This window comes from Pantherophis guttatus, chromosome 1 (genome assembly GCF_059756535.1).
Source record: "Pantherophis guttatus breed Tessera chromosome 1, ASM5975653v1, whole genome shotgun sequence".
In the NCBI taxonomy this organism is placed as follows: Eukaryota; Metazoa; Chordata; class Lepidosauria; order Squamata; family Colubridae; genus Pantherophis; species Pantherophis guttatus.
Window position 1 is genome coordinate 30,732,583 of NC_142063.1, and position 17,166 is coordinate 30,749,748.

The following is a 17,166-nucleotide window of genomic DNA, read 5'->3' on the forward strand; positions in this document are numbered from 1 at the left end:
CAAGCAGTATAAAGAGCCAGGGCTGACAACTGAAACAGACCATCAAGAGGAAGAGGTCTAGCAATGTAGAAAGAAGTGAGGGACATGGGTGGTTTTAAAATTTATAATATAGTCAAGATAGCACGTAAGACCTTGACATTTTTGTGTTAGCTATTAGAAACTGAAACAAAACCCTTGAAAGTCCCAAATTTTAATCACTAATGTTTTTCAACCTTGGCAACTTTAAGATGTGTCAATTTCAGCTCCCAGAATTCCTCAGCCAGCTTTAGAAGATATAATTGGAAATGTTGACTGGGGAATTCCGGGATTTAACATCCATACATTTTAAAGTTGCTAAGGGTTGAGAAACACCACACCAGAACATCTATAAAGCAACTCTCCGTTTGAATAAGACCTTACTTCTAAAGTCTTATCCAAGAAAGCCTGTTCCCAAGGCACACAATGTATGTGCTACCCTGTTTCCCCCAAAATAAGACATCCCCTGATAATAAGCCCAATTGGGCTTTTGAGCGCATGGCAGTAAGGCCAAGCACTTATTTCAGGGTTCAAAAAATATAAAACAGGGTCTTATTTTCGGGGAAACAAGGTATTTGGATTTCTCATTTTTAAAGCATGGAAACCAAATATGGCATTCCAGAGAGGCGTGCTAGAAGCAACCACCGAATCTGACTGTTTGGGATTAACTATGCTTTGGTGAATAGAAAGAAGGGTATGTTCTCAAATTCCTGTTCTGTAATTTTTTTTTACACTGGAATCCAGAATGCTTGGGGCTAATTTAATATACAGGTTGAGTAAGCCAGATACCCATTCTTTCCTTTGAGGAAGCTCCCAGACCAGGTCAATGTTTAACTGGACTCACCAAGTGTGGTAATGGGAAGAGTTTATAAAGGAGTTTCCATAGCAACACATGGCCTTTGGCTCTTGATAAATGTGTGTTTTGGCACATGCGCACATACACATATGGGGATATTCTGCAAGAAAAATGCCCTTGGAGAACTATATTAGGATACGTTGGGAATCCAGATTCATCTCAAGAAGCTACTAGAGAAATCAACAAGCCAAAATACCAAAGCTGGTTTCTCCTCTTCTATGCGTCTGTCTTCCGAAGGAAATATCTTGAACTTCATTTTGTGTTTTATATTTCTCCTGATTTAAAGCAAAGCCCTTGAGAACTGATGCCTGCAAAATGTTCTCCAGCTTTGAGGCTGGTCTTTCTCAGTGCTACCCCATTATGAGGACTGCACTATATTATTTTTGAGGCTGGGAATGAGGTTCTCTATCCCTTTCTATGTTTAATAACTCCAAGACTGGGCTTCCTCTTCCTTCCTTCTTTCTCTTGTGGTGGAAAGCAGCTCATCTGAACTCCAAAACATGGGCTTGAATTCATCCAAGACCCATAGGAAGGTCACCAAAGTAACACCAATGCCATGCGAAGAAAGAGAACTGAAACAGCCTAATAGTGTGACTGTTTATTCCTTCCAGACCTTGCCAAGCTCATTTGTTTCCTCATCAGGGAGAACTCCAGTTCTGGAAAGACAACTTCCACCTTTGCGAGAGACATGCTATGGAAGATATCCCACAGGTAATCTAACATTTCCTTTTATCTTTTTAAAATAGAACACGATTGACTTTTTTAAAAAAAACAATTCCACTAACTTCAAGGCCCTCTTTGTGTGTTTTTTTCTTTCCTCCCCAATATCTAAACTGTGATGTGATACTTTTGGAATCAAAAGTAGAACTTGAAATGTTTGAAGAAGTTTGGATTGTAGTGTCACTTTTTTACCTTCATCGTTCCGGATAGCAGTAGCACATACTATACAGATAGTTCTCAATTTACAATAATTCATTTTTCAACTGTTCAAAGGTCCATCAAAATTTGAAAAACCCTGATTTAGGCTGGTCCTCATATTTATTACTGCCACACCATCCCGAGGTCACGTGAGTGAAATTCCAGCATGTATTTACAGTGTCCCAGGTTCACATGGTAGCCAGAGGTGGGTTTCAGCAGGTTCTGACCAGTTCTGGAGAACCGGTAGCGGAAATTTAGTTCGGAGAACCGGTAGTAAAAATTCTGACTGCCCCGCCCCCATGTATTCTCTGCCTCCCAAGTCCCAGTTGATTGGGAGGAAATTGGAATTTTGCAATAACCTTCCCCTGGATCGGGCAGGGAATGGAGATTTTACAGTATCCTTCCCCTGGAGTGAGGTGGGAATAGAGATTTTACAGTAACCTTCCCCTGCCATGCCCACCAAGCCACGCCCACCAAGCCATGCCACGGCCATCAAGCCACACCCAAAGTAGTAAAAATTTTTGAAACCCACCACTGATGGTAGCTATTTGTGACTTTCCCAGCCAACTTCTAATGAATAGTCAATGGGGGAAATCAGATTCACTTAATGATCACATGACAGCTGCAGTGTTTAGTTTAACAACTGTTGCAAAAAATATTTGCAAAATCGGGTGATTCACTTAACAACCACTTTGTTTAACAATGGAAATCCTGGTCTCAGTTGTAGTCATAAGATGAGGACTACCTGTAATGTTTCAAACCAAAACCAAATGCAAACAGAATAAAGGCTCTTTGCATGGAGATTGAGATTTATAAATCATTCAGTGATGGAAACCCCATTATGAGATGGTTTCTTGGCCAAGTATGGCAAATTGGTGCCAGCAAATCATTGATGGGTCTATCCTTTTCCACTCTTTTGTGGAAAGGAGTATTTACTTGAGCCTGCTTATCTGATGTATTCTATCACATACATGATCTTGTTTCTTGGTTGATAATCAGTCTTCTCTAACTAAGGTACCCTCTTGACCTGCATTTCTCAACTTCAGCAATTTTGAGATGTGTGTGTCAAAGTTCCAAAAAACACCCCCAATGAAATAAAACTTCAAGGGTTAGGGTTAGGGTTCCTCAAAGAAGTTCCTCAAAATTCCAATTTATTAGAGATGTCATGTTGGCACATCTGGGAAAACCCGAATCTGAAAGCTTCCAGGTTTTCCCCACCCAGTTGAAAGTTCACAACCCTGCTCAACATCCACAAGTTCATCACATGGTCCAATCCCTTCTTCATATGTAACTGGAGACAATCCCCAGTCACTCCCATCCAGCTGCAGGCAAATGTCCTTGACTCCCAGAGTAAGGAATGTTGTTATGGCTAAGTTTCCACCACTCCATCAAAATCCCCCCTCCCAATTTCCCAGGCTAAAATATGTGGCAGTCAGGAAGCTAAAAAGAAAAAAATGGCTTCCGAAACTGACAAGGTGGACTTCAACTCCCAGAGTTCTCTGCAATTTGAAGTTGAGAAACACTTCATTTGATTCCTAGTATTCACACTTGCAAAGAAATTTTGGGCGCTGAAATCTCTGTCTCTAAAAAGTTGAGAAAAGCTGGCTGCAATTCAGTTGTGCTTTTCTTCTCCTCCATGCAGTGATCAATTTGATGCACTCTAGATACTTTCTGCAGAACTAGTGCATAGACATAACTTTTCTCTCCTAGGCTGCTGATGTGCCACCCACTTCCAGTAGCCAGAGAAAGGGACATGCACATGAGATGCTTTCTGTCTTTAGCTTTCCACTTTGCCTCATTCTGCTACTGCCCACATCTGTCTCACTATTCCCAGACTGCCACACATGCAAGGAGATTTATATGCAACCTTGAATCGTGAGAATAGACAGCGTAATAATGTTTGTAAATAAATAGTAAACATAGGAACATGTACATTTGTTCAATCTTTACTTTCCCCTAATATATTCCATTTCTATGCCCGTTTCTATGGTTGTATATGATAAAATTCTTGAAAAATTATTTGGGAAGTAATTTGCATACAAATACAAGCTAAATAATTTTACCTTCTATTCTTAACACCAGTTTATCTGACTCAGATTTTGCCTGATCTTGGACATATGCCCTTTTAAACATAGTCTTATTTTAACAAACATGAGGAGAGGTCATTTTCTTTTTTTGTTTTATATAATTCAGTGTGTTTCCCCTTTATGAAACTCACACATAAAAAATTACTCAAATGTAATAATTTTATTTCAATTAAATCTACAATTAAATTTTCATTATTAATAATATACCATAACAATTTTAAAGATAATCTTTGGAGCTGAATTCTGTCATCACTACTATATATTATAGTTTTCCATAGTGAATGATATTGCTGTTAATACCTAATTGCTGAAAAACAAATAGCTGCAGTGGAAAAACTTAAAAAGTTAACTGGTAAGCGTCCTAAAAACGTCCTAAAAATTATTGAATGTCCTAAAGTACGTCCTAAAAATTATTGAAACCAAAATGAGAGAATATGCAATAATGGCAAAACTTACAGTAGATATTCATAACAGAAGTTTGATTAAATTCAAGTAGGAATGGGTCCTTTAGACAGACATATTACACAGCAAGACAAATTCAGACCTTCGAAATACAGTTTTTAGGAAAAGAATCAAGAGACCAATTAGAAACACAACATGAATTGACTTAAACCAGTGTTTTTCGAACTTGGCAACGCAGACTTCACTTCCCAGAATTCCCCAGCCAGCAAAAAAGATTAAATGGGTCAGGAAGTCTGTCTTGAATCTGAAAGAAGATTTTTGTAGATGCATTGTCACATCATCTATCACTGCTCCGGAATAAGGTCTTAAAAGTCTCTTGAAACCAAGTGCTGAATAAATATTCACATGGTTCATAGTTTAATGAGAAGTTGAGTGTTAGAACTTCCCTTCTCAAGGGGGAAGACCAATTCTTAAGAGGAGAAATTTAAAAAGCAAGGAATGGGGCTATTTTAAGCTTTCTTTGTGGATTTACCTTCTGCTTGACTGTTATGGAAACAAAAGGTGGCACCAGTTGGCTTTTGGTTCTGGCCCAGCTAGCTTGTGAATCAGACTGCAGACCAAATCTTGATTGGTTGGTTGGTTGATTGATTAATAAGATGTGATTTCTAATTTGCCTTTCTAAGCTAGATAGCATTCAAGGAATCTGACAGAGCTACCAGCTGCCTTATATTTCTTGAACGTTTATTATTAACAATTTTAATAATAATTTAATAATTTTGAAAATTTTTATTATTATTTGCCAGATGTAAACTATTCCAGGCAAATCTGCCCTTGGCCATTGATTCATGGTAATTTTGTCAATGCTGATGATGTTCAAATGGTGCTCCAGATGTTTTGGCATTGTACACAAAGCACCAGTTACTATCTGTACTACCTTTGCTGTCTTTTGCCATGATCATTCTACTTCTGTTTGCAGGTCTTTGTATTCTGTTATCTTCTCCAGTTCTTTCTCTTCTCTTCTGCTGTCTCCAGGTACTGCCATGTCCACTACCAAGACTTTTTCTTTCTTTTTTCTTATTGACAGTTGTTAATTCTGGGATGTTGTATGGCAAGATACTTGTCTGTTTGAATTTTAAAGTCTCAGAGCACATTAGCTTTTTAAATTTCTATTACTTTGTCTTTTTTATGGTTCCACCAGTTCTAGCTTGCAGACAAGTGATATTTCTTGTAGATATGCCAATGCACCATTGTTGGTAGTTTGTCATGCTTTGTTTTTGTTTCTTGTACTTATTTCATATTTTGTACCTATACCATGAAAAGATAATCTGTTTTCCCAAAGATAATAATGATAATGTGATTCTGTCTGGATATTTCCTCCTCCTCTCCTGGATAATCTAGCAGCAGATTATTCTCTTTTAAAGATGAAAGGAAATGTACTTCTACTTTAAGTGGAGTCACTTCTCACAAGTTGAAAGACTGCAGAGAATACTAATGCGTTCCGGTCATTTAGCAACAGATCCTGTATTGTTTTATTATACCACAAGCACTTGCATAAACATCTGGGTTTGATGAAAGAGATTTAAAAAATGGATTCTGTTGTTTATAATGGAAAAGTGATTTCCTGCAAAAGGCAGTTTGTAATTCTTTTGCAGCCGTTTTCTCACACTAATCCTGCTGAAGTATCAGTTTTGTGAGTGTCCTGGACAGTGTCTGTCATGAACCTCTGTGTCAGGGTTCCAAGTAACATCCCCAACGAAAGAAAGATTTTATTAGAGATGTCATATTGGCACATCTGGTAAAATGGAACTTTGAGGAGTCCCAGGGCTTGGAGTCTTGTTTCATTGGGGGTGTTACTTGGAACCCTGACACTCTGCTTTGCATATTCACAAAAAGAGCCCTTCCTTGAGTAAATAGATTTGGACTGATAGGAAGGGATATCTTATATGCAGTGTATCTCAACCTTGTCATCTCTAAGATGTGTGGACTTTAACTCCCAGAATTCCTCAGCATTGCTGGCTGGAGAATTCTGGGAATTGAAGTCCACACGTCTTAAAGTCGACAAGATTGAGAAACACTTGTTATATGTATCGACCATTCTTTGTTTCTATGAATAAAATCTAAAGGCAAGAATAAAAATGAGTTGGGTACCCCATTCTTTATTTAAAAAATATCAAATAATCAGTCTTCCATGACAAAGAAATAGCAATTCACCAATTTTGCGTAATCAGCTCAGATTTTTAAAATGCTTCCTTTCCTTCAAGTGCCCAGGCCAAATCTGTTAGACCCCACACAAGGAGGAGGAGGAGGAGGAGGAGAAGGAGGAGGAAGCATCATCAAGCAGCATCCACCTCGAAGACTTCAGGTAAGATGCCTCTTGATCCCTAGTTCCTTCTCTTTCACACTGAAGCTGAATTTAAATTGCTGACATCTTGTCTCTTCAAGCCACATCAGCAAATTCCAATGAGAAAAATCCACTCCCCAAGGAATTCTTGTTAGTGTTCTTCAATTTGCTAAAATCTCTTTGAAGGTCTGTCTCCTTCTTCACGCTCCTCAATCCCCTCCAGCACCCTCTTCCTGTTGAGAATACTTCATGAGATCCTGCTGGATGCATCTTGCTAGCTTGTTGATTCTTTTCATGTGGCCTAGTTTTGCAGAGTTAGAATGCTTCAGCAATGAGTAAGATTAAAAGAAACTGCAAAAGGTGTTTCATGAGGAACCTCCCATTCCAACTTTTGGGCAAAGTGCTAAGGTTCTGAATGAAAACTAGCCAATTAGGCAAAAAGGAGAGGAAACATAACTTCCTCAAATGCACCAATGAAAGATGTCGTCTCAATGGAGAAGTTGTCTCATCTCTGATGAGATTTGTGTTACATCCTTAAGGGTGATTATATTCTATCCAGGTCTGTAATTTTTATTGCCAAGTCTTCACCCAGAGGATTCACTGACCTTGTATTTTATTAATTTCACTTGTCTATAGGGCTCCACTTCTTCCTCCCAGATAAGTCCCGCATAAGTTACAAAAGGGGAAAAAACAAAACCTAAATAAATGAACCAACAATTCTTTCAAGTAAGCTATAAAATGGGCTTGGACCACTAACAATATTTAAACTTCAAGCAGAAGACCTGGTCATCTTATTATAGTACAGCATGGAACGAGAAATATCACTGAAGGTTTGAGGAGTTCTTTAAATGCTATTTTTAGCCCACTTCTATACTTTCTTTCAAAATCATAAAACAATTTGAAGCACTCAAGAGGGTCCTTGAGTTATTTAAATTCTGAAATCTGACAAATATTGTGGTGGTTGCCCAAAATATTAAGCAAGTTTATGAATGCCTTAGTTTATTTTAATTTTTTTTTGCCTCTGTCATTCTCTATCAGATACTGGTATCATAATGGAAACTTGGATAGCATCTACCGGTTAGTATTTCTCAACCTTGTCAACTTTAAGATGTGTGGACTTCAATTCCCAGAATTCCCCAATTAGCAATGCTAGAGCATTCTGGGAATTGAAGTCCACACATCTTAAAGTTGACAAGGTTGAGAAACATTGACCTAGGTAATATAGGATCTGTTCAGGTGGACCAAAAGCTGTGTGTTCCTTGTATGAAATCTTACATAATTTTAGCATTTTGTTTTAATTTTAATTGAACAATTATTCTTACACTTTTGTATTTTCAATCATGCATGATGATGTTTATCAACTAGAATGACTGTGACCTGTCTGCCTCCTCTCTTTTGCACCTCAACAGCATTTGCAACATTTAAGGAAACCTTTAGCTTTGTAGTGTTACTGGCTGCCACCTAGTGACTATACCTTGATTAGTAACCATTCTTTACAAATGCAAAAGGCAGAAGTTTCTCCACTGGGAAAAATTCCATTGAATAATGTGGGATATTTATAAATGTGCTATAAATAAATGCCACACCCACAGAACCGGTAGTAAAAAAATTTGAAACCCACCACTGATTCCACAGTTTTACTCTTTTCTTGGCTTTGCAGAAATTGGAGCCATTTATTCTTGCAGACAGCATCCCTGCAGCCAAATACCCGAATCTGCAAGGAGGGACAGTGACGCTGAAGGAAAAGGTAAATATTCAAAGAAAACGGGGGGGGGGATTACAAGAATTGATTTATGAAATAAAGAAAGATGAATTTGGAGTTAAAATTCAACACCCTTCTAAAAATGTTGGGCATGCCTCCTCTTCCTTCTGCTCCTTCTTCTGCCTCTTCCTCCACCATACAAAGAACACTGTTTTGTGATTCCAAGTAGGTAGCAGGGATAAATATAGTTACATTTTTATTTGCAAAACCCAATATGTTAGTTCTGTTACTTGCATATTTTAGACATTCATGCTTGATACACAAGCCATTTGTGTGTGAGTGACCTATGGTGTCACCCAGCTATTGCTGAAGTAACATAAATCCTATCCTTAGTACAGTTATTTTTATACAGTAGTTGGGTGACTCTTAAAAATTGCAATCAGTTGCTACTGGTGGCCTCTCCTGATGAATAATGGAGTTAGTGTCCCAATTAGCTGTCAGGGCTGTCACATGAACTGCAACTGCCTTGCAAACACAGCATATTGCCGCCAACCTAACAACATCCGGATGAGCAGGTATTCCAGTCTTCCAATTTGTAAACAACATAACTGCGCAAGTATTTCCATTTTGTTAGTTTGCAATCAATCTGTCAAGTTAATTTGTATCTAAAGTAACTTATTCCAATTTGGGCCCTTCAGGTATCTAAGCTTACTATTTCTATCTGATCACCTTGTGGCAAATGCTCAGGGATGATGGGAATTCTCTGTCAATTCAGTTAGGGAGAGTCACCTTACAGAAAGTCTTGAACTACTTATCAAGAAATTGATTGGAGTGCTTATCTCCAATTTACTGTCCATTAAATACCAGCCATTAAAAATACAGAAGCATCAGCCATGTAGATGGAAGAAGGCAATCTAGACTAGCCAAATGTTTGATTTGACTGCCTTTTGTTCACTTCCTATGTTCCATTGTAGGAATAGGATATCTATAGGTGGAAATTAAAAAAACCTGTCAAGATGGTGGCTACATAGGCAGAGTTCAAGTCCTGTTCATTTTTATGCCTACTGTACATACAATGCACATGAGGATGGACAGTTGTGTAATCATCATTGCCATGCTGACTTTCTTGACCTTGCCTTTAGATGACTTTCGGATTGATTCAGACCCTTCATATTGATGTAACATCATCTCTATATCTTTTCAAAAAGTTCTATGGTTACATCTGTGGGTAAAGAATCTGTGATTTTAAATAGTTTAAAAGAAGACTGGTGAAGACTGTTTCAGTGTCACTGGCCTTTGGCTACCAAAATCCAGAGGATATTAGTGTCAGGGCTGGAAACCATCTTTTGCATTGGGCCTTCAGGCCTGCCACATTTATTACTGTGGGAAACTGGGAGGGGGGATTGTATGGAGCCAGGGTGATATATAGTCATAATAACATTCCTTTCTCAGAGAGTCAAGGACATCTTGCCCTGCACCTGGAGGGCTGAAAATGGGAGGCATCTCCAGTTGGGATAGTGTATTGATTGAACCATGTGATGGACATGTGGGTGCAAGGGAAGGGACTTGGACTTTCTTTTGGGTGGGGAAAACCTGGGAGCTTTCAGATTCGGGTTTTCCCAGATGTGCCAATATGACATCTCTAATGAAATGGAATTTTGAGGAACTTCAAGCCTCGAAGCCTTCTTTCGTTGGGGGTGTTACTTGGAATCCTGACAACTAGTTTTCTGCCATCTCGTGGTCATCTGGATTTGGGCAGCCGTGACCTCCCTAGTATAGAAACTGGACAATGCAGTGATGTTCAAAGCAATCTTGGCTTTGTTTCATAAAAGGTTTTTTGTTATGTCTTTGAATCCTCTGCTTAACCTGGAAGGAACTTGGGAGAGGAGAGCATGTTGCTGGGCATCCTGCTGGAAGAAGGCAGTATTTACTCCAGATGAAGATGCTTGAAATAAGAAAAGAGGTAAACCTGGGATACTTTACTACTGGTGCAATACAATTGGAATATTTAAGGAGAAAAGTGGATGATGGAATAAATTGAGGGAGTCTCTGTTTTATGCACTGAATAGCAATTTAATGGCATGTGTTTTGTAGAAATTTGTATTATTGGCATTTGTATAGCAGTAGTTGTTTGATCTGTTTAATCATCGAGCTGGAAGCATATTAAACATACGTTACTACACTAATCATGTGAAACTTATTCATTTGTACATCAATTATATGTACATATTTATTAAAACTTTATTTCTCAATTAACTTGTTTTTTTAGGAATAGCACTTTAGAACTTTGTTCTTATTTTTAAGATAAAATAAGAATAGACTGTACTTTTAAGAGTATAACAACAATGCAAACCTCTTTCATTTTTTTTTAAAAAACAAATAAACTCCTGGCCATGATTTTCCACCAAGAATTCTCAGAAGTCTAGAGGTTGGTTTTTTTTTTAAGATGATTAAAATTCTGCTGGCATTTTTGAAAACAACTCCAGTTTCTTTCAGAAAAAAGAATATCTCTCAAGCGATTCTGAGACTGTTGTGTATCTGTAACTTATAAGGAATTATTTATCAATTCAGGCAGAACTAAAAAGGCGTCTGCAACAAGAGGCTAGACTTAATAAGCCAAAAATGAGAGATCTTCATGTGCTGGGTACTCTTGAGCATATGCAGGGAACTCAAAGCTCTGATGATGAAGACCGACACTCTACTGAGCATGAACAAACATTTAATGGAAGCCATGGTAAGTATCATCAAAGCAATCCATTTTTAAGTCAACATCATTGATGCTGCTACAGAGTTAAGGTGATTCCTAACCTTTTAATCTCTACATTGGCACCATCTTTGTTTCATAGTTTCCTTCTTAGAACTCTTTGTAAACCCGTCAACATATTGCTGCAATGGTTAGAATGCAGTAGTTCAGGCTAACTCTGCCTATACTGCTAGGAATTCGATCCTGATGGGCTCAGGGTTAATTTAACCTTCCATTCTTCTGAGGTTGGTAAAATGAGGACCTGGATTATTGGGGGGGCAATATGATGACTCTGTAAACCGCTTAGAGAGGGCCGGAAAGCATTGTGAAGCAGTATATAAGTATAAGTGCTATTGCTGTCTTCTTGCACCACCTGCCAATAGATGTAGACCAATATAGGTAAAAGTAAAGGTTCCCTTTGCACAAATGTTCTAGTCATTCCTGACTCTAAGGGGTGGTGCTCTTCTCCGTTTCAAAGTCAAAAAGCCAGCGCTGTCCAAAGATGTCTCCATGATCATGTGGCCGGCATGACTAAATGCCAAAGGCGCACGGAATGCTGTTACTTTCCCACCAAAGGTGGTCCCTATTTTTCTACTTGCATTTTTTACATGCTTTTGAACTGCTAGGTTGGCAGAAGCTGGGACAAGTAACGGGAGCTCATCCCGTTATGCGGCACTAGGGATTTGACCAGCGGTGGGTTCTACTTACCTTTACTACCGGTTTGCAATGGGAGTGTGTGCACAGATCATCCATTATGACATCCGGGCACGTGGGTGGAGCCTCCTGCTGATTTTACTACAGGTTTAGAAGAACTGGATAGAACCAGGAGCAACCCACCACTGGATTTGACCCGTTGAACTGCCAATCTTTCGAGCGACAAGCTCAGCATCTTAGCCACTGAGCCGCCACATCCCCTACCAATATACTTAAATATTAATCATTCAACTATGACTGAAACAAGGATATTGAGTCTAGTAATCAAAGTGGCTCACTAAAAGATGCAGGAGGATGTCAGAACAAGAGATGCCCGTGAGCTCCCCTATAACTAGAATTAGAACAGGTAATACAGATTCCAACTGGGATGAAATTATTCCAAGGATACAGTCATAGACGCATTGTTTCTATTTTGTACTGGGTTTACAGATTGCATGCTGATTGACTTCCAGTATGGTAGAGATGACATAAAGTATGAGGGCCACATTGATAAATTTTGTGTTTATTGCTTTTTAAGGGATGCTTATCCCACACTTGCACATCAAGTGGCCAAATCCTCCCACCAAGTGACACAACTATGCAAAACTTTTAATTAGATACATCATTTTATTGTCCTATTGTTTTTTCCACTTTCCCAATAGCAAATTGTTGCATCGAACCATTTCTCTTTTTTTTACCGTACGCATCTGTACTAAAAATACTTGATTTGACATAAAGTCCTTAGCCACTTGTATGGTACAGAATCAGGGATGCTATAAAATTTGTACCATGCCATAAGCTTTTAGAAATTCTAGGAATGGAGAGACTCCATTCCAGGTGCCACAATCGATTTCTGAATTGGAATAACACAGAATTCATTTCTACCTGTGACAAAGTGTTGGTATATAATACTAGGTCAAAAAATACCTAAAGAATGGCCATAGGCATGTATTCCAGAGTAGTTTCTCCCACTAACTGTACATTAATCATTTTTAGAGTGATGCCTTGGGGTTAACACTTGATTGTAGAATTTTTTCCCCATTAGCTCTTCCTTAGTGGAAATGAGTCCTAAGTGGAAATACGAAACTGTCAGTATACAAGAGTTCATGAATTGGAATAGACACAGTAACAGGTCAGCCAATGGGGAGTGTTTGGTGACCCAGACAGCTCAGAGCCTGGGTGTGGCTTAGGTTCACTGAGAAGTTTCTTATATAAATGAATCCTGCTGAATTATTTACTTGTGTGCTGGTTGGATTGCTCCAAACTCTGACAGAATCTGCCTTTTCTTTTATTATGCTCATTTCATAAAAGGAGACAGAGATGGGTTTTGTGATGCTTCAAAGGCTAACAAGTTAATCTTGGTTATTTTCATGACAAAAGACTAAAACAGCCTCTCATACACTGATGGAAAAGCGTGCCCTTTTGTCTTTGAAGATTGGGAGAAAGCTAAAGTTCATTTTATACAAGTGCAGTATATCGGAGGTGGGCAATGTGATTACAGACTTCAGGTGTGGAGCTCTTATATGTCTACTAGGATTCCTGATTCCTGATCTGTTAAAATATTTTAGAATAAAAAATTAGGCTGAAGTAACCCAAGCCAAAGCGCCAACCTCTAGCATTTTATTTGCAGGAATGCTGTGGGGCCAACCTGTTCTCCTTCAGAGAATTTGGTCCCCAACTCTCATAATCTGTGGCCAGTATGGCCAATGCTATCAATGGATTATGGTTTCTGAAGTGCTAGGTTGGGACTAAGCTGGACCAAATGGCACTGATCCAAGGTTGCTAATGCATCACAGTTCTTCCTGTGTGTTTGTATAATACTGAAGCCTCCTTTGCTTGTTTTGTTAGGAGATTTGTGGCACAGAGAATTTCTTAAAGAATCTGGGTCATCTAAATCCCATCTGGACCAGAGGCACAAAGTGGAGACATGGCTGTTGAAGCAACAAGCAACAACAGAGTCGTCTTCAGATGCTTCCAGCACTGACACCAATAACTGGAGCGATTGCAATGACAACTTTAAGAAACCTTATCGGAGGCCTGCTTTAGTGAGGACTAAGACAGAAAGGATTACCCTTTTTGATGATTTTTTTGATAAAGAAATTATATAGGTCATGTATAAGACAGCCTTTTAGAGATGGTATTCTGACATTATTCTCCTCTTCCATTTGTAATTCTCCTATCATCTATTCTATCTCTGTCTATTATCTATCTCTATCATCTATCTATCTATCTATCTACCTATCTATCTATCTATCTATCTATCTATCTATCTATCTATCTATCATCTATCCATCCATCCATCCACCCATCCATCCATCCATTTATCATATCTATCTATCTATCTATCTATCTATCTATCTATCTATCTATCTATCTATCTTCTATCACCTATCTCCATTCATATTTATTATTGCCTTAGATCTATAGAAAAGAAAACAGTGTATGCCATTGTAGTCAATAGTCAGCCTACATCACAGTATTGAATTCCCCCTGCCAGTCTAAATGCCAGGCAGCCTCTGAGTATGACAACACACCCTTCTCAAGCATAGGCTTCAGCACAGATTCTTTGGGAGATTCTATCCCCCCTCCTCTGCTTCTTATAGAAGAAAAAAAAAACCTTTGTTCTTTTAAAAGAAGAAAGTGAATTCCGGAAAACAGAGCAAGAAGTTATTGTCCTTGAGCTAGGAAAAGAAGTGGGATGTACTATCACTCCAACAGCTTTGATAAGTAGCTAGAATTACCACAAGAGGCTGCAACAGAGGACTTTTTCTTGGGATTCTTTTACAACTTATCAAGGAGATAAAGAAATATGTAAATATATTTGGCAAAAGCTGCATTAAATTCTAATTTCTTTTGCTTTGCCTGCTTATGCAATATGCCTTGCTTATTATGCAATAGATTTCTGTAGATTTCTGTACAAAAATAATTGTGTTTTATCATAGCCTGGAATCAGGCATATTCTAGAATATCTGTATCTTGTTCTCTAAGTTCTTTTTAGTAATAATAATAATGGAAGGAGAAATGCTATTTGTGGTAGATCAGCACAGCTTGTCTATTTGGAGGAATATTTGTCTTTTTTTAAAAAAAATACTGTATCTGCTTCAACATCGATGTATTTGAGTATTTAAAGTTAAAAAGAATTATAATATACCTTTTTTTTTTTAAAAAAATTGCTTTTGTTCACCATTTGTGAGATTGAGCTATTTTCCAAAAAGGAGAAAAAATCTCTAGTAATCTCCTTTACATTATAGAACAAGGAAACCACATTATGAAAATTAATTCCCCTCCTTATCAGAGATTCATTTAAGCATTTCGTGGGCTTCTTATATGAATGTCTGATTTGGTCTTCTGAAGGTGACTATAACCTTTTCTAAGGACATGTTCAACAGTCTTTTAAAAGACTTTTAGACCTTTTAGATGCATAAAAAGGAGAAGGAAGAGAAGGCTAGTCAATTTTAATTGGGAAACAGAGGTATTTTCTGCTGCTCCCCTTTACTGCTTTGAGAAAGGATCAATACATTTTGACTAATTTCACATCATTGTGCGTATGCTATCAGATATTTTTGGGGTGCTTCCAGATATGGCCATTTGCTGCCATGCCATGCAACATATATTGATTTGAAGTATTCAGAACTGAGATGAAGTTGTTTAAAAATGTGTTAGTTTCTCTTCCTTATTTGGCAGGTGACCAAATAATTAGTAAACCTGACCACCAGACTATCACTCTTCTGAATGAGTGAAAAAACTCTTCCAAAAAAAAAACCCCAAACAAACCTAGCTGACTAGTTGGTGAGGTGAATAGTGCAAGACAAAGCAACAATGCACTTCACAGGCTCCCTGTTCCTTCATCCCACCCTTCCTCCACACCTGATCTACCACTCTTTCAGAAGGCCGATATACTCATGTTCAGAAATATCCCAAGTGACAGGTTACTAGTACAAAGCATCTCCAATCCAGTGAACTGTCCCTCCTGCAACCTGAAACACACTGTAGCTAAAGATTCTGTTCAATGTATTCCTTTGCCAGCTGGTTACACTGCTTGGGTAAGATCCAAAGCCAGGGTAATCTACAAATTGCTGGCCTTAAAGGTCAGGCGAGCATATTTTACTCCTAACTCAGATTGGAGGAATTCTTATTGATGTGGCCATGAATAGCAGCCCAAACAGAATATCTGAAAATACATTTTATTCAGTTGTGACTTGGCTAATGTTGAAAACTATCTATCTGATGTCAGAAAGGAGCAGATCAGGCCTATGGAACTGCCTTATATCATTCTGGGCTTGTAGGTGTACCTCAAACCCAATGTTGTTTGTTAACCCTCTAACCTCTTTCCCTATGGACATTTTCTCCAGGAGGTCCTTAAAGCAGTGATGCTAAAACTGAGACCTGCTGCATTGGATTTCCCCTGTCCAGTCATGACCGACTCAAAGGGATGGTGCTCATCTCCAATTCTCAGCCAAGGGAGCCTGTGCTGCCTGAGAGACGCTTCCATCATCATGTGGTCAGCATGAAAATATGGAACTCAATAACTTTCCCACAGAAGTGTACCTATTTATCATGGTTTGGTTATAAATCATGCAAATCATAGTTCCTATCACTGGCTCAACCCCCCCCCCCCAAAAAAACCCTCTCCTCAGAAATTGTAGGCATGACATTTGGACATATTGTATGTTGTGATGATATTATGGATCCTTTTGGAATGGGTGGATGAGATTCAGGACAGATGAACAAATTATACGGTAGAATTTCCTGTCCCAAGATGAATTGGAGACTCATTGAACACACATGTCTTCAAAGAAGAATGAAACAAAATAATGAAGAGCAGATCACTCAGTCAGTCATGATCACTGAATGGAATTTCTAAATTTGGCAGAACAGCCAAGAAAGATCTTTTAGAACAGGGGAGTCAAACTCAAGGCCCTGCCTTAGAAACAACAAAGGACTGGCCCGCGGTGCCTCTGCTCCGTTTTCACTGGCAGCGGGTTGCAGGAAGCCATCTCAGCCCAAAATGGAGCTCAGGAGCTCATTTTTGCTGGCAGAGCGCTCGGGCTACCACAAGTGCCCCCGACACAAGTAACACCGAGATAGCCATGCCCACCCTGGCCATGCCCACCCCAGTTCCCCAAATTCAAACAACTGTGATGCAGCCCTCAATGAAATCGAGTTTGACACCCCTATTTCAGAGGCTATTATTTTGACTCTTCTGCTTCTGCACAAGTGCATGCTATAGATTTGTGTTATAGATAGTGTCATATTCATTCTTTACAAATAATCCTCAAGTTATGACCATAGTGGAGTTTGCTTATTGTGGTCATAACTCATCACAGTTGTAAAACAGGTCATTCACATGATTGATCTGATTTACGGCCTTTCTGTGGTGGTTGTTAAGTTGATCACTGAGGTCATTAA

At 38.7% G+C, this 17,166-nt stretch overlaps 1 protein-coding gene across 1 annotated transcript; it reads left to right on the forward strand.

The window, feature by feature from the left end:
* The first annotated feature begins 991 nt into the window (after positions 1-991).
* Positions 992-14,943, forward strand: CCDC198 (coiled-coil domain containing 198). The gene is made up of 6 exons (XM_034433298.3): positions 992-1,582; positions 6,540-6,640; positions 8,280-8,366; positions 10,195-10,284; positions 10,893-11,055; positions 13,606-14,943. Exons 1-6 carry the CDS (start codon positions 1,372-1,374, stop codon positions 13,863-13,865), a joined length of 912 nt encoding a protein of 303 aa, XP_034289189.2. The 5' UTR covers positions 992-1,371; the 3' UTR covers positions 13,866-14,943.
* Positions 14,944-17,166: the final 2,223 nt, after the last annotated feature.

What these genes read in the sequence shown, in the direction of transcription:
- CCDC198 (XM_034433298.3), top strand. Translation starts at nt 1,372, where the DNA reads ATGGGCTTGAATTCATCCAAGACCCATAGGAAGGTCACCAAAGTAACA. An exon ending in ATCCACCTCGAAGACTTCAG is followed by an intron (nt 6,641 to 8,279) that starts GTAAGATGCCTC and finishes TTGGCTTTGCAG; the next exon opens with AAATTGGAGCCATTTATTCT. An exon ending in AACATTTAATGGAAGCCATG is followed by an intron (nt 11,056 to 13,605) that starts GTAAGTATCATC and finishes TTGTTTTGTTAG; the next exon opens with GAGATTTGTGGCACAGAGAA.